The sequence below is a fragment of the Rhodnius prolixus genome, unplaced genomic scaffold (assembly GCF_049639745.1).
Source record: "Rhodnius prolixus isolate KJV_2025 unplaced genomic scaffold, Rpr scaffold_11, whole genome shotgun sequence".
NCBI classification, from domain to species: Eukaryota; Metazoa; Arthropoda; class Insecta; order Hemiptera; family Reduviidae; genus Rhodnius; species Rhodnius prolixus.
The window spans coordinates 966538-988221 of NW_027411625.1; the positions used below are offsets into that span (position 1 = coordinate 966538).

General features: G+C 34.7%; 1 protein-coding gene across 7 annotated transcripts in view; it reads right to left on the minus strand.

Moving 5' to 3' along the window:
* LOC141459325 (uncharacterized) overlaps positions 1–21684 on the minus strand; it is a 799141-nt gene that overhangs the window by 629317 nt on the left and 148140 nt on the right. For 6 of the 7 annotated variants that reach the window (XR_012461442.1, XM_074138280.1, XM_074138274.1 and 3 more), the window contains one exon: positions 8046–8121. Coding sequence is in view for 6 of the 7 variants with exons in the window: in XM_074138280.1 (XP_073994381.1) it covers positions 8046–8065 (20 nt within the window). In the remaining variant the exon portion in view is untranslated. Of the gene's footprint in view, positions 1–2291; positions 2308–8045; positions 8122–21684 lie in introns of all 7 variants that reach the window. The other variant, XM_074138275.1, reaches the window with a different exon arrangement.

The window sequence follows — 21684 nt, forward strand, 5'->3', positions numbered from 1 at the left end:
CTAGATTGACAGAAGAAACATGATTTTTGTTTATCTATCTTGGATAAGTACGAGGGTCGTTTGAAAAGTCCGTGCAAAGTCAAAGAGATAGCACCACTGGCGCGTATCGAGGTTATGTTTAGTTAGTAGCATCTCTTGGAAGAACACACTCCAAGTTTCAGCCAGATCGGTCTATTTCTTTGTGTTTGGCATTCGTTTGAATCGAGGAAGTCGAGTGATTTTCAAAAAATGGACGAAAAAGAATTTCGTGTGTTGATTAACACTACTTTATGAAAGGCAAAACGCCTCTGGAGACTATTGATAAACATTATGGTGACTCTGCACCATCGATTAGAACAGTTTATAAGTGGTTTCAAAATTTTCGGAGTGGCCATATGGGCACAAGTGACGCTGAACGTTCTGGACGCCCTGTTGAGGTTACTACTCCAGAAATCATTGATAAAATCCATGATATGGTGATGGATGACAGAAGAGTGAAGGTGCGTGAGATTGCTAGTGCTGTGGGCATCTCGAATGAACGGGTACATAATATTTTGCATCAACATTTGGACATGACAAAGCTATCCGCAAGATGGGTGCCGCGATTGCTCACGCTTGACCAAAAACGAGATCGTGTGAAGTGTTGCAAGGACGGTTTGCAGCTGTTCCAGAAGAATCCGCAGGACTTTAAGCGTCGTTTCGTCACTGTGGATGAAACATGGATACATCACTACACTCCTGAGACCAAAGAACAATCTAAACAATGGGTTACCAAGGGGGAATCTGCGCCAAAAAAGGCGAAGACCGTTCCTTCGGCCGGAAAGATTATGGCGACTGTCTTTTGGGATTCGCAAGGAATAATCCTCATCGACTATCTGGAAAAGGGTAAAACTATTACAGGTGCATATAATTCATCGTTATTGGACCGTTTGAAAACCGAGCTGCAAGAAAAACGCCCACGATTGGCCCACAAAAAAGTCCTTTTCCATCACGACAACGCACCAGCTCACACCTCAGCAGTTGTGGTCGCAAAATTAATGGAAATAGGGTTCCAACTCGTTTCACATCCCCCCTATTCTCCAGACTTGGCTCCCTCGGACTACTATTTGTTCCCCAATATGAAGAAATGGCTGGCGGGAAAAAGATTTTATTCAAACGAGGAGGTGATTGCAGAAACGAGTGGCTATTTTTCAGACTTCGACAAATCCTTCCAGATTCGGAAGGGATCAACAAACTAGAGCAGCGTTGGACGAAGTGTATCAGCCTAAAAGGAGACTATGTTGAAAAATAAAAAAGGTTTACCCCAAAAAATTAAGTAGTTTTTATTTTTGCACGGACTTTTCAAACAACCCTCGTATTTACTAGATTTGGGCTGGTTGTTACCAGACTTGGTTGTTATTATTTCATGATAAGTGTAACAAAAACACTTTAAAAAAAGTCGTAATTTCTGCCTATGTCGTGCGATAGGGTGTAATTTTAAACAAGCAAAAAATCGTTTTCATCGTAGCAGAACTGGATATTACAGCCTAGATTGTTCTTATTTAAAAAATATATACATGCTCAATATACTGCGGAATGAGTCCGAATCCTGGCCTGGATTAACTGAAAAAAAAGTGACTTTTATCTCAAGTAATCCATTACTGGAGCAGCTATGGATTTTGCCCACTTAGTCGACATTATTTCATATTATAAGCTTCAGAAACAATGAAAACTATGGAATTTCTTGTTCTTTATTGAACGACATGTAATGTTTTAATCTCAAATAGCCACTTACATGAGGAGATTTAGGTGTTACGTGGTCGTCTTCATTTCAGAATATATGTCCAAAAAAATAAATAAATAAATAATAAAAAAATAAAATCAATAAAAAAATAAATGGGAAATGTAAATATTTCGGCCTACATCATCAAAAAAGTGAATTTAATCTCAAGTAACCAATAACACGAGCTGTACTGCGTGATACAGATTACATAAAATTTTCTATGAATTATTTGCTTCATAACTCTGGATAAAGTTGGAAGTTTCGACTAGAATGACAGCTTATTTTTCAAACCACTTATTTCTGTAAATCATAGACAACCTGTATTATTCTATTTGACTATCTGAAAATTTCTATTTTATAGCTTTTATTTTTACTTCCAAATTTAGTGGAACCCGTTTGTATTATCTATCTCTTTACTCTGTATAGCATTTTTGCGAAAAAAGTTCATTTTATCAAGTAAATGATTTCGAATTCTTTTTTGTTTTTAATTTTTAACGGCAAATATTACCAAAGAGTGGAAAATTTGTTTAATAATTAAAAGTCAACTTACTTTTACCCTGGTACATCTAAAGAAATAAATAAAACAATATTAATATTATTTCATTAAAGGTTATAAATTTAATTTAACAATAGGTTATTATAATTTGTCTTGTTAGTAGAGCACTCTAGTGGCTTTATCTGTAAACACAAGAAAAAGAACTCCTATTTCTTTCTATTTCCTGGTACATTAAATATAATAAATAAAATGGCAGATTGCAATGGAGCTATGGCTAACCTTCCCTCTCTTCTTTCTGATTGGCTAGTATACGTGCCCCTTTTTTTTCACTTATACCTAAGTGTCTAAACCAATCGCATGTTGCCAACTATTTAAACCTGATGTTTACTAGATATAATTTAGTTTGATATAGTAATGGACTTACAAAATGTTTTCATGCAGCAGGACTGGATGTTACAGATTAGGTTGTTCTTATTGTATAAAACATGCTCAATATACAGCGCAATGAGACGGTATCCTGGGCCAGGATTAACCGAAAAACGGTAATTTTTATCTTACGTAAGCCATTACTAGAGCAGGGATGGCTGTTACAGACTACGTCGTCCATAATGTATAATGTAATACTTAAAACGCAGTGGAAAAATTTGGGAATACTGGCCTAGATCGTCTGAAAAAGTTATTTTAATCTCTAATAACCATTTATTTGAGCATTATTTGATTATACAAAGTGCACGAAATCATTCTACATAATATTTGTTTCATAAACAATTGAAAAAAAAAATTAGAATCCTGGCCCAGATTAACCGTAATAAAGTAATCTTTAATGTTAGATAACCAATTACTTGAGCAGTGCTGGATGTTTCAGTCAGGTTTGTCCATACTTTGTCACCAAGATTCGATGGAACAAGTTGAGGAACATCATGTAAAATAAAGTACATATCCTTGGTGATTTAAGAATTATTTCTATCTCTCAACATACGAGATCGTACAACAACCAGATCAGGGTAAAATATTACAAGTAGCGCCCTAAAATTCGTTACATAAACTTACATACACGTCTATAAATTACATTCCAAATAAATACATTCACTCTGAACACATAATGTATTCATTAAAAATGTATATCCAACAATTGGTTTGAATTTAATACTTAATATTATTCAATCCCTAAATCTTAAAATAAAAGCTAGGATTATAAATAAATGGATAAATAAATAAATTAGATAAGTGTATAAAATACTATCTAAGTTCTGTTTTACATTCCAATGACTTGTAAAAAGTTGATTACTTCATAAATTTGTATGATCTTTTAGTGGCCGTAAACTATTAATTTGTTCCTATTAATTTAATCCTTTAAACTAGCGAGGATTCGGTCAAATTAAAAAACAACAACTCCGTCTTTACGTCAACGTTTCGACCAATTTCTTTGTCCAATGTCTTTCTCAGGGCCTCGATATATATTTTTTTTTTTTAATTTTTAATTATTTATTTACAATCTGTACATATACGAGGGTCGTTTGAAAAGTCCGTGCAAAGTCAGAGAGATAGCACTACTGACGTGTATCGAGGTTATGTTTAGTTAGTAGCATCTCTTGGAAGAACACACACCAAGTTTCAGCCAGATCGGTCTATATCTTTGTGTTTGGCATTCGTTTGAATCGAGGAAGTCGAGTGATTTTCTCACGCTTGACCAAAAACGAAATCGTGTGAAGTGTTGCAAGGACGGTTTGCAGCTGTTCCAGAAGAATCCGCATGACTTTAAGCGTCGTTTCGTCACTGTGGATGAAACATGGATACATCACTACACTCCTGAGACCAAAGAACAATCTAAACAATGGGTTACCAAGGGGGAATCTGCGCCAAAAAAAGGCTAAGACCGTTCCTTCGGCAGGATATGGCGACTGTCTTTTGGGATTCGCAAGGAATAATCCTCATCGACTATCTGGAAAAGGGTAAAACTATTACAGGTGCATATTATTCATCGTTATTGGACCGTTTGAAAACCGAGCTGCAAGAAAAACGCCCACGATTGGCCCACAAAAAAGTCCTTTTCCATCACGACAACGCACCAGCTCACACCTCAGCAGTTGTGGTCGCAAAATTAATGGAAATAGGGTTCCAACTCGTTTCACATCCCCCCTATTCTCCAAACTTGGCTCCCTCGGACTACTATTTGTTCCCCAATATGAAGAAATGGCTGGCGGGAAAAAAAATTTAATCAAACGAAGAGGTGATTGCAGAAACGAATGGCTATTTTTCAGACTTGGACAAATCCTATTATTCGGAAGGGATCAACAAACTAGAGCAGCGTTGGACGAAGTGTATAAGCCTAAAAGGAGACTATGTTGAAAAATAAAAAAGGTTTACCCCAAAAAATTAAGTAGTTTTTATTTTTGCACGGACTTTTCAAACGACCCTCGTACATGTACATCTAGTAAATGTGTTCTTAATTCAGTTAGGCACAGATTGTAGGCTGAATCCTGGAGGATCCAGCGCCAACAATCGGGAAGGCATGCTGAGAGGGGCCCCAACCAATGCTGGAACTCTCTAGAGGTTGGAAGGAAGTTTAGGAAATTGGTAAAAGGTCGCGGGGCCAACGTCGTGGAGGACTGTCGGGGTGGGTTGTTGTGGATATGGCTTGTGCTGTGGGCTTAGGATGTATGGTTAGGCTATTATGGAAATTAAGGAAGCCGAGAATGTATTAGGTCATTGACAAAAGGGATATTGAGGTCTTGTATGAAGGGCTGAAATTGGATACATAATAAGGAGCGTTTGACGATATGCCGAAGGACTTTGGATTGAAAGGATTGGATTCTTTGGATGTTGGATGGTTTCGCAGAGCCCCACAGCTCCGTAGGTCCAGATGGGTGTTAGTAGGGTCTTATATAGAGTCAGTTTGTGGCTGATCTTCGCCATAGCAGTCTTCGTAATAGTCCGTATCGTCTATTGAATTCTTGTCTTTTCAGTCCAGTGTGAGGGTTCCATGTAAGTGGACTGTTTAAATACAGTCCTAGGTAGCGGACTTGTGTGGAGGTCGTTATTTTTCCGTTGTGTATGAGTAGTGGGGGACAAGTTTGTCCACGTAAGGTGAATGTAATCTGTTGGCCTTTGGGCCTGGATACAAATAAATAACCCAACAATTAGACTATTTAAACACACAGTAATGTAAATGATATCAATTACAATTGTTAAAATTTACGTGGTTTACTTGGACCATTCTATGGTTCTCATTTTTCTTCTGTAACTAAAACAACTCACAAAACCATGTAAGTTCCAACGAATTGTAATTAATATCATTTCTAATAGCTTTTTAATAAGATGTATTTTTATTCCTGTGTTTCAATAGTCTAATTGTTGTGTTATTTGTAATATCCAGGTCCTGAGAAAGACAATAAATTAGTCGAAACGTTGGCCTATAAAGACGGAGTTGTTGTGTATTTTATTTTGACCGAATCCTCGCTATTTCAATTCTAAATATTAAATGTTGATTACTTCATTTAGGTTAGAGGAGACATTTTTCATGGGATTACTTAATATATTGTTGTGATGCATTCTATGTTGGTTAGAAAGACATACCATGACAGTATGTTGTGCTGTTAATTGTACGTTGCATATATTGCAAAAGATAATCGGATCGCCATCTGTAAGGTAACCAACCATTGTTCATCTCAGTTGAGGTTTTCACTACCTCCTCTCTCCTCATTAATCAGGAGGAAGGTCGTGGAAGAACACTCTGCTGCTGTTGGGTTTGTCCAACCGTCCACTCCATAGTAAACTATCCCAAATCATACAATTTTACACTACAAATATAATTTGAAAAAAAAATGACAGTGTCTGTAAAATTCAGCACTGCTCTAATAAATGGTTTTCTAAAATTAAAATCACTGATTTTAGGTCAATCTAGGCCAGAATTCCAACATTCCCAGTGTTTTATATGCATTAGGTATACAGGATGAACCAGTAAGTAATGTCCATAGTGGTCCTAGATACAGTTTCGCAGTCTCCGTTTCAGGCGATCCTCAGATGGAGGACTGAATGGAAGGTAAACTGGACAGAACAGTGTCGCCGGAAGGGAGTCATGTGGTTTACGGATGGCTCTGAGATGGCCTGCGGGATGGGAGCTGGACCTGAGATACGAGTACTCATTGAGAGAGCTCTTGGGAGATATGCTACCGTCTTTCAAGCCGACGTCTTTGCCATTAAAACTTGAGCTGAGGAAAATCTGCGAATAAATCTCAGAAATAGGGAGATTTGCATCTTTTCGGATTGTGCAGCTGCACTGAAGGCCATTGTTTCCTTCAGAATTACCTCTTCCCTGGTCCTAGAATTGCAGAAAGGCCCTAGAACTACTGGCTCAGCACAATAAAGTGCCGGGTCATGTGGGGATTAAGGGTAAGTAATGTGTGTAGTACATCTAAAGTGGAGTTCAATGACGTATTGGCCAACTTCATATTTTCCACTATGCTTGAGTGACGTCTCTTTAAATTTTTTTCTAAAATCATTACTTTTTTGCAATAAAAATGTTATTACTCAGAAAGTTTTAGTCCGAATTCGATTCTAATGGCACGGTTAGAAAGACAGATAAATTTTCTAAAAGACTGTCACCATTTCGAAGCATAAGTTATTCTCCTAACAGCCTCAATATTCCTCCGAATACTGGAAAAATAAAAGTAATGGAAATTTTTAAGAAAACTCATTAGGCCTATTAGGCCAAATTTACCTAAAAATTCAAAATTTGTAACCCCCCTTAAAATGTTAAAGCCAATAATTAAGAAAGGAATCAATACTGAAGTAATTTTCAATAATTTCACGAGTGATTTTTAGCATCAAATAACCATCTACTTTTTGAGACGTGGGTCAAATTTTGTTCATTTTTTTTTTTAGTACTAGCTCTTGGGTCACTAATGCCCATTTGCACAAGAGTTAAGTTTAAAAATTTTAAACTGAATATTTTCAAAACTAAACATCTTTAAAATTCAGTTGGCTTAACGGGTAAAACGGAACGAAATAAGTGCTATGGAAGTCTCTTTTTACAAACATAACTGAACAAAACTTTACAAAAGTGTGTTTTATCTGAAGAAAAATCTAAATATGGTTATTTGCTTTGGGTTGTCGATTTTTTCAAACAAACAAAATATGAGTAAAATTATACATTTTATTTGATATTTTGTAAACACTTTTGCTTTATTTCAAATACTACAAAAGCATTTGTCGTCATTTGCGTTTTGGAACTGTAATGATCAAACTGAAGGTTATAGATAGCATCTAAATTGCTTTTGTGGCAATGCGTGATTCAAAAAAAAAAATACAGATAGAATATAAATTATCCACCCCAATTAGAAAATCTAAATCAACCCGCGTAAACAAACAAATGGTTGCCTAAAAATTGTGGGTCAGTGTCTGACCCGTGGGTCATAGGTTCGCCATCACTGTACTAGAGCAATGCTGATTGTTACAGAAAGGGTCGTCTTTTTCCCAAATTATTTGCTTAAAAACACTAGAATAAGTCGGAATTCCGGCGTAGATTGACACAAAAAAGATTGATTATAATCTCAAATAACTATTTACTAGAGCAGTGCTGGATTTTTGTATTGACAGGGTAGTCTTAATTTAAAATTATATGCACAAAAAAACACTGGAAAAATTTTGAATTCCGGTCTAATTCATCCCAAACACAAAAATTCAAAGAGTTACTGCATGTTTAACAAAAAGAAAATTAAATTAGAAAAATGTAAAAAATATAATAATTAAAATAAAAATAATTACAATTATATACTGTAAAATAAGTTTAATCCAACTGTATCTAACCTTCCAGGCATGGCAGGCATATTTGATCAAAGGTCGAGGATGTTCTTGGCTTGATAAATAGCAAAGTATGTCGGCCCTGGAAAGAACGCGTTTATTAAAATAAAGTAAGCTAAATTTTTTGTTAAAAAAAAAATAAAGTTAGCATGCTATAATAGGAAATGATACAAATTTTATGGGTTATAAGAATAGCAAAAATTGACACAAAATTCTTGACTATTTACTACTGCAAAAATAATTTAAATTTTAGTCAATTTTGCAGCAGGAATATAAATATCGGAATAAATAATAATATCGTTTCATTTTGCAGGCTCTTAGCGAGACTAGCTTTGTACGTTTTGTTCCTTTAATGGCAAATACTCACTTTGACCTTATTAAATTCATACTATACCGCTATCTCTATCAAATTCCACGTTTTAATCTCCACTAAAGCTTTCAATTACTCCCCTATGGCTATATTCTGATCTGCTTTTCATTTCGCTTATTGTATTAGGAACTTATCTATTTATTTGATTCCTCTGTAATCTTAACCATAAGTTAGAATGAGTTGCCCGTAATTTATATTTCTAGCATCCAAAAAATAGACAAGTACTGAATAAGAGTCAGTCTCGCCTAGTTATAGGCGATAAAAAGATACATTTTATTTTCAACTTCCAATTCAGGCGACGGCAAGGGCTGGCGCGTACAGACTAGCGAGAAATGGACAATGAAGGCGCATTAGCTCCTCTATTGGACATATATGAATATCACAGACAAGGTCGACCCTTTGCCGGTCATAGACATGGTTGGGGACAGTGTCTGGTCCTAGATACAGTTTCGCAGACTCCGTTTCAGGTGATCCTCAGATGGAGGACTGAATGGAAGGTAAACTGGACAGAACAGTGTCGCCGGAAGGGAGTCATGTGGTTTACGGATGGCTCTAAGATGGCCTGCGGGATGGGAGCTGGACCTGAGATACGAGTACTCATTGAGAGAACTCTTGGGAGATATGCTACCGTCTTTCAAGCCGACGTCTTTGCCATTAAAACTTGAGCTGAGGAAAATCTGCGAATAAATCTCAGAAATAGGGAGATTTGCATTTCGGATTGTGCAGCTGCACTGAAGGCCATTGTTTCCTTCAGAATTACCTCTTCCCTGGTCCTAGAATTGCAGAAAGGCCCTAGAACTACTGGCTCAGCACAATAAAGTGCCGGGTCATGTGGGGATTAAGGGGAATGAAACAGCCGATCTACTGGCCAGGAATGGAGCCAGCACTCCTTTCTATTTCCTGAGACGTCTAGACGTTCTAGTCCATTCAAGTGGCGTTCTCTTCTCCTCTCTCAACCGGGCTTGGGACCGGCTATGGCGGAGTTACATGCTAAAACACCAAGTAAAAATTTGGAAAATCTTGCCAAGTTGGAGCTATAATAAAGGTAATTACTATCTGTAACAACCAAAAACCAGAACAATGTAGAAGATCACTGATAAGATGGTTGAAGTACAAAACCAACAGTGTATGTAACAGTGTAATTTCTATCTCTAACACCAAAACCCCAGAACTTATTAAAAGAGTCATTCTGATTCAATTGTAGACCTGCTAAAACGCCATGTTAAACTCGAAAATCTGGCCACTTTAGAGAGATAGAAAGGTATTTTTGTTTTATCTCTAACAACCTAAAACACGACAAGTTTAGAAAAGTGCTAAAAAAAATTTAACCTGATTCGATGAAAGAAGGGCAAAAACGCCCTTCTAGTCTAGTTCCAACGTTGAATGGGTAATTCCTAAGTGCAACATCCAAAACCAGACTAGTATAGAATCGTATAACACTCTTAAATATACTTACACACTCGCCAATAAATTACTTAATATTCTTCAATCATTAAATCTTAAAACTAATGTTTAAATAAATAAATAGATCACTTCATTTAGAGGGAAGAGTTACTTTTCAAAGGTTGGCATTACGTTCTGACGCCTACTACGTTGGTTGAAAGGTCATTCCATGACAGTACGTTGAACGTTAAATTAAGGATTCAAAATTGGCGAGGAATCGGCCCAAATAAAAACAACAACTCGTCTTTTTGCCAACGTTTCGACAAATATATCGCCTTCTTCAGGGCCTGGATATTACAAATACAAAAATACAAACAATTTAGAGAATCAGTAACAAAGAAAATCATAATAAATTCTTTATAATTATTGAAACTTACGTGGCTATGCGGGTTGGTTGAGTTACAGAAACTAAGAGCCAGAAGTGGAGAACAGGTATATATAATATATATATATATATATGCAGATATAGCGGGACTTACACGGGAATTTTGGTAATGACATGAATTTACTAAGCCCTGCAATGCGATAAAAATTTATTTGGGCTCTTTTAATCCAAAAAGTTTCATTAAATGAATTTGACTTGGAAAACTTCCCTTTTCCCAGTGTATAAATATTGTATTTTGCAGGAATTTTTCTCATTTTTGAAAAGTCCCATTCCCTTCCACAAAAAAACGATGATTTATTTGTTAAGTAAGCTTTGAAATGCGAGAAACCCTTGTTTTTGCCTTATTTTGCTCAAAAATGTCTTTTTTATTGATTTTGAATGTCGAAATTTCATTTTTATCATTTATAAAATACATCAATCTGTCGGAAATTCCCTCAGCTTCAAAATGCATGCATTAGTTTTGCAAAAAACTGTATTGTTTTTCCATTTATTAGGCTTAACAATGCAAAAAAAAAAGCCGTTTTTTGACCTGAAAAATTAAAAAAAAAAAATTCCGCAACGTAAACCGATTTGGTTTCCAGTTGATTTTGGTTAGTTTTGACCCAAATAATAAGGAGAAAGAAAAATTTTTCATGTTGGTGAACTTTTCAATTAAAATCGTTCTAGGCGAACCGTGATATACCTGTTATCCAGTTCTGGCTCTTAGTTTCTGTAACTTAACCAACCTGCATAGCCACGTAAGTTTCAATAATTATAAAGAATTTATTATGATTTTCTATATTACTGATTCTCTAAATTGTTTGTATTTTTGTATTTGTAATATCCAGGCCCTGAAGAAGACAATATATTTGTCGAAACGTTGGCATAAAAGACGAGTTGTTTTTTATTTGGACCGATTCCTCGCCAATTTTGAATCCTTAATTGAATAATTTAACTGTTAATTCTACGTTGCACGTATTGCAGAAGGAAATTGGATCGCTACCCATAAGGTAAACGTTGTCATCTTTTCGTACATATTTGGCTGATTCTAAAGCGGACTATCTCTCCTTGTTGTACCAGAAGCGCACAGAGTTTTTTGATTGCTCTCAAGTTTATTATTTGGAATATTAATCCATATCAGCTGCCATCTTTGATTCATATTACCCTTTACTGAGCGAATTGTATCGCCTTGGTATGTTGCCACTGTATGGTAATTTGAGGAGTTAGTGTTAGAATCTTGAGGAGTCTTTGTTTTAGTGTATTCTATATTACAAATGTTCTGCCAAAAGGAGGAGGGGGAAAGTAGAATGCTGCAGTGTGTGTGTGTGTGTATGTGTTTGGTCATGCAGAAACATGCTGTTCAGTAAGGGAGTGGGCGTGCCTGGTTCTGTAGGTATCATGAGGAGATGAATGTAAACAGGTAAATTGGACTACTAATTAATGCTCTAGCTAATACAGAGCATTGCGTTTGTACTGCGTCAATAAACCAATTTACAATTAATCAGTAAAACATGCTAAGAGAATGGAATTTAATCAATATCAAACATGATGGAATTAGATTTAAATTATTAAATAATGTTTGTAATTACAATTTTAAAAAAATTAAAATCCTGAGTAACATCCACGAAATACTACCTTGCCTTTAGATTTTACTCTACCAAGGGAGTTTCTAATATCTCACTGCGGTAATTGACAGTGTAACGAGAGAAAACTATCCAAAGACGGGCAGTGCACTCAAAAAGGCTCCGATATGAAACTCTCAACTTAAAACTTTCGCTAATATCTATCGTTAATTTATCTAAAGCCGATAAACTTAAATAAATAAAATTTAAAAAAAAAAAAAAAAATTCTCTGACAGCAATGAGCAAAATTATAACAAAATATGTTTCAAACTTTTGTATTTTAATTGAATGTTTAGTTGCATTTAAAAATAATGATAATAATTAAAAAAGGGTTAGCCGAGTGGTTAGCGAATGCTGGATTCCAACACGGAGATCACGGGTTCAAATCCAGCTGTTGGCTCTCTTAGATTTTTATTTTCCTGGGAGCTTCTTACAGCTCACTGATGGACAAAAAAAAGAGCTCCGGATGCTAATTATCACAAATGTTGACGCACCTTAAATAAAAAAAAATGTAAAAATAAAAAAAATATAATAATAAAAAGATCCGGTATTAACAGACATCCAATTAATTTCATAGATTTATTCATCTCAGAAGTTGTATTAAATGTTACTTAACTTTCGAATAGTTACACTAATATAAAAGGATTCATGAGTGAAGCTTGATTAATGATTACCCACAATCCCACATTAAATTTGATTAGTGTCAAAATATTAATTCACGTTGCCTTGCAGATTATGTCGTAAAATTCCCAATTTTTAATTCACCAGTCAAAAAAAGAAGTAGCTACTCGTATTTGTATGGTTCAAATACTAACAAGAGAAGGACTGAGTAAAAATCCAAACCAATTTACAAAATAAGTCGATACATATTCGACCGTTCATCTGAATGAGATCAGGAAAACAAAAACAAAAAATTGGTCGAAAAATGATTTAAATTGGGTTTCACGAAACAGCTACCACTTAATATCAGAGACATGTACAAGGGTTTTCAAAATTACTCTCAATTAGAAGAAGAAACCACAAGTTGTTATTTTTTTCAGTTTTTTGATGAACTCTTTGGTTCAAACAGCTTTCTGTGGCACTGAGAAGACATTGCACCAAAAAGGTATTTATCTACAATTTTAAGAACTATTAGCCAATAGTAGAGTGGAATATATGCATATTCATATATCAGGCAAACGTCTTTATTTTGACTTGAAACAACTCAGACAAACAACTTAAACAACTCCCACATAACATGGCGACAAGTTTTTTCCTTTCTCTACAAATATGGCCCAATAAATATTTCAATAAACAACAGTAAATCAATAAAAAAGTATGATGTGAGCACACGGACGACATCCTCTTTTTCTCAATGCATTTCATTCTTACTAACATTATAAAGTTAAAAAAGCAGTATAGCACAAAAAACAACTGGAAACCTACCAATACACATTATCGAGAACAGCTCTAAAGCTATTTTCTAGAGAATGATTAGAGTACAGCTAAAAGTGTAATACAGGTAAGTTTGGTGGAAATCCTAGGAGATATTTTCTAGAGAATGATTAGAGTACAGCTAAAAGTGTAATACAGGTAAGTTTGGTGGAAATCCTAGGAGATATTTTCTAGAGAATGATTAGAGTACAGCTAAAAGTGTAATACAGGTAAGTTTGGTGGAAATCCTAGGAGATATTTTCTAGAGAATGATTAGAGTACAGCTTAAAGTGTAATACAGGTAAGTTTGGTGGAAATCCTAGGAGATATTTTCCAGAGAATGATTAGAGTACAGCTTAAAGTGTAATACAGATGTTTGGTGGAAATCCTAGGAGCTATTTTCTAGAGAATGATTAGAGTACAGCTTAAAGTGTAATACAGATAAGTTTGGTGGAAATCCTAGGAGCTCTTTTCTAGAGAATGATTAGAGTACAGCTTAAAGTGTAATACAGGTAAGTTTGGTGGCAATCCTAGGAGCTATTTTCCAGAGAATGATTAGAGTACAGCTTAAAGTGTAATACAGATAAGTTTGGTGGAAATCCTAGGAGCTATTTTCTAGAGAATGATTAGAGTACAGCTTAAAGTGTAATCCAGGTAAGTTTGGTGGAAATCCTAGGAGCTATTTTCTAGAGAACGATTAGAGTACAGCTTAAAGTGTAATACAGATAGGTTTGCTGGAAATCCTAGGAGCTATTTTCTAGAGAATGATTAGAGTACAGCTTAAAGTGTAATACAGATAAGTTTGCTGGAAATCCTAGGAGCTACTATGTCCCCCAAATCGAACTTTCCTAAAAAATGTTTTAAATAAATTTACAGATGTACATAAATAAATGTGGTACTTCACATTTAAAGGAAATCGTCAAAGCCGTTTTCAAAAAAGTTAACCCAAAAAAATAATAAAAACAGATCAATAAACTAATACTTCTAGTTAACACATTTTTAACCAAAACCCTGAACAAAATATTAAATTTCATTTTTCTGGGGAATTTCGTTTTTGAGTTACAGACATCACAAACATACACAAATTCGTGAAAATTACTTTTTCGTACTCAGGAGACCACCAAGCGTAGATTTCTGGTTTAAATTCAAAATGGAAACCCTGAACGATTACAATAACCTCTCTTACTAGAGTAAGTGAAGGAAATAAGGTCAATATTACTGTAAAAGATGGCACATACCTTACACCTTTCGATACTTAAGATGAAAAATGTATTTACCTGTAACAGAAAAACTTAAATGAAAATATTTGTAAAAAGACCTTATAACAATGATATTAGGGTTAAGTAATTAAAACAGTCTGGTACGACAGTTTTATAAGGATTGATCGTCACGAAAAAGCGTAACGTAGAAAAACATCCAACTTTGACCATTTTTTTTTTTTTTTATAAAAGATAAAATTCCACAAATTTTCTTTAAAAATAAAGAGCATATCCTCGTTTATAATTGTAATTTTTTCACTACAATCCAGACCTAATAGATTTCGAGTTTTTTCTCGAAATTGTAAAAAAAACAGCATTTTCAGAAAATGTTCTTGTTCTTATTGTTTTTTTATCTTTTTTGTAAACAACGTAGTGGCTAAACGCGCTGACCGATTTTCTTGAATGAGATGTCATTCGTTTTGGAATTTTAATGTAGATGTACTTTTTGGGGGGCTGTCAAAGCTGTATACATTTATAATTGGAAACCAACGTTATGAAGTAAAAAAAGTTTGTTACGAAATTACATTTTCTTGAAAATTACAACTTCCACTTAAATGTGGTTAACTTCAACATTTTATTTGTTCACTTCAAAATTATTTTCGAAAGATCGGTAAAAACTAAAAAAGAAAATACAAATCGATACCTTCCTTAAGGAAGGGAGGTTAAGCAAAGGCTGCTTACTCCTCTCCTTTAAAAACCAGATAAACACCACTCACCTAAAATGTTATTAAAAAAAATATATATTAAATTAAGAGAACAATTTAAAAAATTGCAACTTGTGGTGAATTTACAGAATTCATAAGATCACGGCGCCATAGTTTCTTGCATTATTTATATGTCGGTTATTTATACGAGGAAACAGTCAGGTCTGTCTCATGAAAAATAATGGGAATTTGATTTCACACTGTATAGAGTAGGAATTGCCTATAATTCAAGCACAGTTTATCACCACAGTTCCTCAATGGCGAATAAAAAATAAAATATGAAGTGGACGTGACTTTGTGAATCTTTACTCCATGCTACTATATATCCTAAACTAGATTGGAGTGCGTTTACAGCAGCCATGTCCCCAAGTAGGCAACACGTGCGGTAACTGCTTGCGGTTTTATGTCTAGTTAACAATCTCGTAGTTTGAACACCCGCATGACTTCGAAGACGGTTCTAGATAACAAACTGAGGGACAAGTAAAACAAAGTGGCCACCGATTAGTGGTTTTATTTATTTTTCCTTTTATTCCGAACTACTACATCCACAACCAGCCAACCAATTGTATATAACCGGACAGTTTTAATATACGGTTGGCATTAAAGTACAATGTTAGAAACAGAAATTATGAAAATTCCAGCAAAACTAATGATGATTTTGTATTTTTCCCTGTTTTCTGAACTACTACAACCAAAACCAGCCGACCTAATGTGTATAATATACGGTTGGCATTAAAGTACAATGTTAGAAACAGAAATTATGGAAATTCCAGCAAAACGAATGAAGATTTGGTATTTTTCTCGGTTTTCTGAACTACTACAACCAAAACCAGCCGACCTAATGTTTATAATATACGGTTGGCATTAAAGTACAATGTTAGAAACAGAAATTATGGAAATTCAGCAAAACGAATGAAGATTTGGTATTTTTCTCGGTTTTCTGAACTACTGGATCTAAAACCAGCCGACCTAATGTGTATAATACACGGTTGGCATTAAAGTACAATGTTAGAAACAGAAATTATGGAAATTCCAGCAAAACGAATGAAGATTTGGTATTTTTCTCGGTTTTCTGAACTACTGGATCTAAAACCAGCCGACCTAATGTTTATAATATACGGTTGGCATTAAAGTACAATGTTAGAAACAGAAATTATGGAAATTCCAGCAAAACGAATGAAGATTTGGTATTTTTCTCGGTTTTCTGAACTACTGGATCTAAAACCAGCCGACCTAATGTGTATAATAAACGGTTGGCATTAAAGTACAATGTTAGAAAAAGAAATTATGGAAATTCCAGCAAAACGAATGAAGATTTGGTATTTTTCTCGGTTTTCTGAACTACTGGATCTAAAACCAGCCGACCTAATGTGTATAATACACGGTTGACATTAAAGTACAATGTTAGAAACAGAAATTATGGAAATTCCAGCAAAACGAATGAAGATTTGGTATTTTTCTCGGTTTTCTGAACTACTACAACGAAAACCAGCCGACCTAATGTGTATAATACACGGTTGACATTAAAGTACAATGTTAGAAACAGAAATTATGGAAATTCCAGCAAAACGAATGAAGATTTGGTATTTTTCTCGGTTTTCTGAACTACTGGATCTAAAACCAGCCGACCTAATGTGTATAATACACGGTTACATTAAAGTACAATGTTAGAAACAGAAATTATGGAAATTCCAGCAAAACGAATGAAGATTTGGTATTTTTCTCGGTTTTCTGAACTACTACATCCAAAACCAGCCGACCTACTGTGTATAATATACGGTTGGTAATAAAGTACAATGTTAGAAACAGAAATTATGGAAATTACAGCAAAACGAATGAAGATTTGGTATTTTTCTCGGTTTTCTGAACTACTACATCCAAAACCAGCCGACCTACTGTGTATAATATACGGTTGGTAATAAAGTACAATGTTAGAAACAGAAATTATGGAAATTCCAGCAAAACGAATGAAGATTTGGTATTTTTCTCGGTTTTCTGAACTACTGGATCTAAAACCAGCCGACCTAATGTGTATAATAAACGGTTGGCATTAAAGTACAATGTTAGAAACAGAAATTATGGAAATTCCAGCAAAACGAATGAAGATTTGGTATTTTTCTCGGTTTTCTGAACTACTGGATCTAAAACCAGCCGACCTAATGTGTATAATACACGGTTGACATTAAAGTACAATGTTAGAAACAGAAATTATGGAAATTCCAGCAAAACGAATGAAGATTTGGTATTTTTCTCGGTTTTCTGAACTACTGGATCTAAAACCAGCCGACCTAATGTGTATAATACACGGTTACATTAAAGTACAATGTTTGAAACAGAAATTATGGAAATTCCAGCAAAACGAATGAAGATTTGGTATTTTTCTCGGTTTTCTGAACTACTACATCCAAAACCAGCCGACCTACTGTGTATAATATACGGTTGGTAATAAAGTACAATGTTAGAAACAGAAATTATGGAAATTCCAGCAAAACTGAAGATGATTTTGTATTTTTCTCAGTTTTCTGAACTACTGGACCCAAATCCAGCCGACCTAATGTGTATAATATACGGTTGGCATTGAAGTACAATGTTAGAAACAGAAATTATGGAAATTCCAGCAAAACGAATGAAGATTTGGTATTTTTCTCGGTTTTCTGAACTACTGGACCCAAATCCAGCCGACCTAATGTGTATAATATACGGTTGGCATTGAAGTACAATGTTAGAAACAGAAATTATGGAAATTCCAGCAAAACGAATGAAGATTTGGTATTTTTCTCGGTTTTCTGAACTACTACAACGAAAACCAGCCGACCTAATGTGTATAATACACGGTTGACATTAAAGTACAATGTTAGAAACAGAAATTATGGAAATTCCAGCAAAACGAATGAAGATTTGGTATTTTTCTCGGTTTTCTGAACTACTGGATCTAAAACCAGCCGACCTAATGTGTATAATACACGGTTACATTAAAGTACAATGTTAGAAACAGAAATTATGGAAATTCCAGCAAAACGAATGAAGATTTGGTATTTTTCTCGGTTTTCTGAACTACTACATCCAAAACCAGCCGACCTACTGTGTATAATATACGGTTGGTAATAAAGTACAATGTTAGAAACAGAAATTATGGAAATTCCAGCAAAACGAATGAAGATTTGGTATTTTTCTCGGTTTTCTGAACTACTACATCCAAAACCAGCCGACCTACTGTGTATAATATACGGTTGGTAATAAAGTACAATGTTAGAAACAGAAATTATGGAAATTCCAGCAAAACGAATGAAGATTTGGTATTTTTCTCGGTTTTCTGAACTACTGGATCTAAAACCAGCCGACCTAATGTGTATAATAAACGGTTGGCATTAAAGTACAATGTTAGAAACAGAAATTATGGAAATTCCAGCAAAACGAATGAAGATTTGGTATTTTTCTCGGTTTTCTGAACTACTGGATCTAAAACCAGCCGACCTAATGTGTATAATACACGGTTGACATTAAAGTACAATGTTAGAAACAGAAATTATGGAAATTCCAGCAAAACGAATGAAGATTTGGTATTTTTCTCGGTTTTCTGAACTACTGGATCTAAAACCAGCCGACCTAATGTGTATAATACACGGTTACATTAAAGTACAATGTTAGAAACAGAAATTATGGAAATTCCAGCAAAACGAATGAAGATTTGGTATTTTTCTCGGTTTTCTGAACTACTACATCCAAAACCAGCCGACCTACTGTGTATAATATACGGTTGGTAATAAAGTACAATGTTAGAAACAGAAATTATGGAAATTCCAGCAAAACTGAAGATGATTTTGTATTTTTCTCAGTTTTCTGAACTACTGGACCCAAATCCAGCCGACCTAATGTGTATAATATACGGTTGGCATTGAAGTACAATGTTAGAAACAGAAATTATGGAAATTCCAGCAAAACGAATGAAGATTTGGTATTTTTCTCGGTTTTCTGAACTACTGGACCCAAATCCAGCCGACCTAATGTGTATAATATACGGTTGGCATTGAAGTACAATGTTAGAAACAGAAATTATGGAAATTCCAGCAAAACGAATGAAGATTTGGTATTTTTCTCGGTTTTCTGAACTACTGGATCTAAAACCAGCCGACCTAATGTGTATAATAAACGGTTGGCATTAAAGTACAATGTTAGAAACAGAAATTATGGAAATTCCAGCAAAACGAATGAAGATTTGGTATTTTTCTCGGTTTTCTGAACTACTGGATCTAAAACCAGCCGACCTAATGTGTATAATACACGGTTGACATTAAAGTACAATGTTAGAAACAGAAATTATGGAAATTCCAGCAAAACGAATGAAGATTTGGTATTTTTCTCGGTTTTCTGAACTACTACAACGAAAACCAGCCGACCTAATGTGTATAATACACGGTTGACATTAAAGTACAATGTTAGAAACAGAAATTATGGAAATTCCAGCAAAACGAATGAAGATTTGGTATTTTTCTCGGTTTTCTGAACTACTGGATCTAAAACCAGCCGACCTAATGTGTATAATACACGGTTACATTAAAGTACAATGTTAGAAACAGAAATTATGGAAATTCCAGCAAAACGAATGAAGATTTGGTATTTTTCTCGGTTTTCTGAACTACTACAACGAAAACCAGCCGACCTAATGTGTATAATACACGGTTGACATTAAAGTACAATGTTAGAAACAGAAATTATGGAAATTCCAGCAAAACGAATGAAGATTTGGTATTTTTCTCGGTTTTCTGAACTACTGGATCTAAAACCAGCCGACCTAATGTGTATAATACACGGTTACATTAAAGTACAATGTTAGAAACAGAAATTATGGAAATTCCAGCAAAACGAATGAAGATTTGGTATTTTTCTCGGTTTTCTGAACTACTACATCCAAAACCAGCCGACCTACTGTGTATAATATACGGTTGGTAATAAAGTACAATGTTAGAAACAGAAATTATGGAAATTCCAGCAAAACTGAAGATGATTTTGTATTTTTCTCAGTTTTCTGAACTACTGGACCCAAATCCAGCCGACCTAATGTGTATAATATACGGTTGGCATTGAAGTACAATGTTAGAAACAGAAATTATGGAAATTCCAGCAAAACGAATGAAGATTTGGTATTTTTCTCGGTTTTCTGAACTACTGGATCTAAAACCAGCCGACCTAATGTGTATAATATACGGTTGGCATTAAAGTACAATGTTAGAAACAGAAATTATGGAAATTGCAGCAAAACGAATGAAGATTTGGTATTTTTCTCGATTTTCTGAACTACTGGATCTAAAACCAGCCGACCTAATGTGTATAATACACGGTTGACATTAAAGTACAATGTTAGAAATAGAAATTATGGAAATTCCAGCAAAACGAATGAAGATTTGGTATTTTTCTCGGTTTTCTGAACTACTGGACCCAAATCCAGCCGACCTAATGTGTATAATATACGGTTAGCATTAAAGTACAATGTTAGAAACAGAAATTATGGAAATTCCAGCAAAACGAATGAAGATCTGGTATTTTTCCCTGTTTTCTGAACTACTACAACCAAAACCAGCCGACCTAATGTGTATAATACACGGTTGACATTAAATTACAATGTTAGAAACTGAAATTATGGAAATTCCAGCAATACGAATGAAGATTTGGTATTTTTCCCTGTTTCCTGAACTACTACAACCAAAACCAGCCGACCTAATGTGTATAATACACGGTTGACATTAAATTACAATGTTAGAAACAGAAATTATGGAAATTCCAGCAAAACGAATGAAGATTTGGTATTTTTCCCTATTTTCTGAACTACTACAACCAAAACCAGCCGACCTAATGTGTATAATATACGGTTGGCATTGAAGTACAATGTTAGAAAGAAATTATGGAAATTCCAGCAAAACGAATGAAGATTTGGTATTTTTCCCTGTTTTCTGAACTACTACAACCAAAACCAGCCGACCTAATGTTTATAATATACGGTCATCATAAAAATAAAATGTTCGAAAACAAAATTGAGGAAATTCCAGCAAAACTAATGAAGATTTTGTATTTTCCTTTTTTCCTAAACCTCTATTTGCGAGACCTAGCCGGACAATAGTCCGGTATACATTTTATACATTGCTCTAGTGCCTGTATTTACAAAAGTATTATTTTATTATAATACACGCTTGTCCAAATTCTCAATTCTTATTTAAGAAAGAAGCTTTAATCTTGATTGGGATGCTCGGTGTACAGTCTGTCTATCGTAGTTACTTTAAATATGTGCCAGGTTGTCCGTCGACTCGCTCTGCTCGTTTGCGTCGTTCAAATGATTTTCTACTCGCATTCCATGTGTAATACGTAGGTACTTCCGAATACAGCAGTGTTTTCGTAAACGCAACGTGAAGAATGCAGTTAACATTGTAACCAGTGGATTCAGGGCTATTTGTTGCCCATTGAAATTATGAACATTC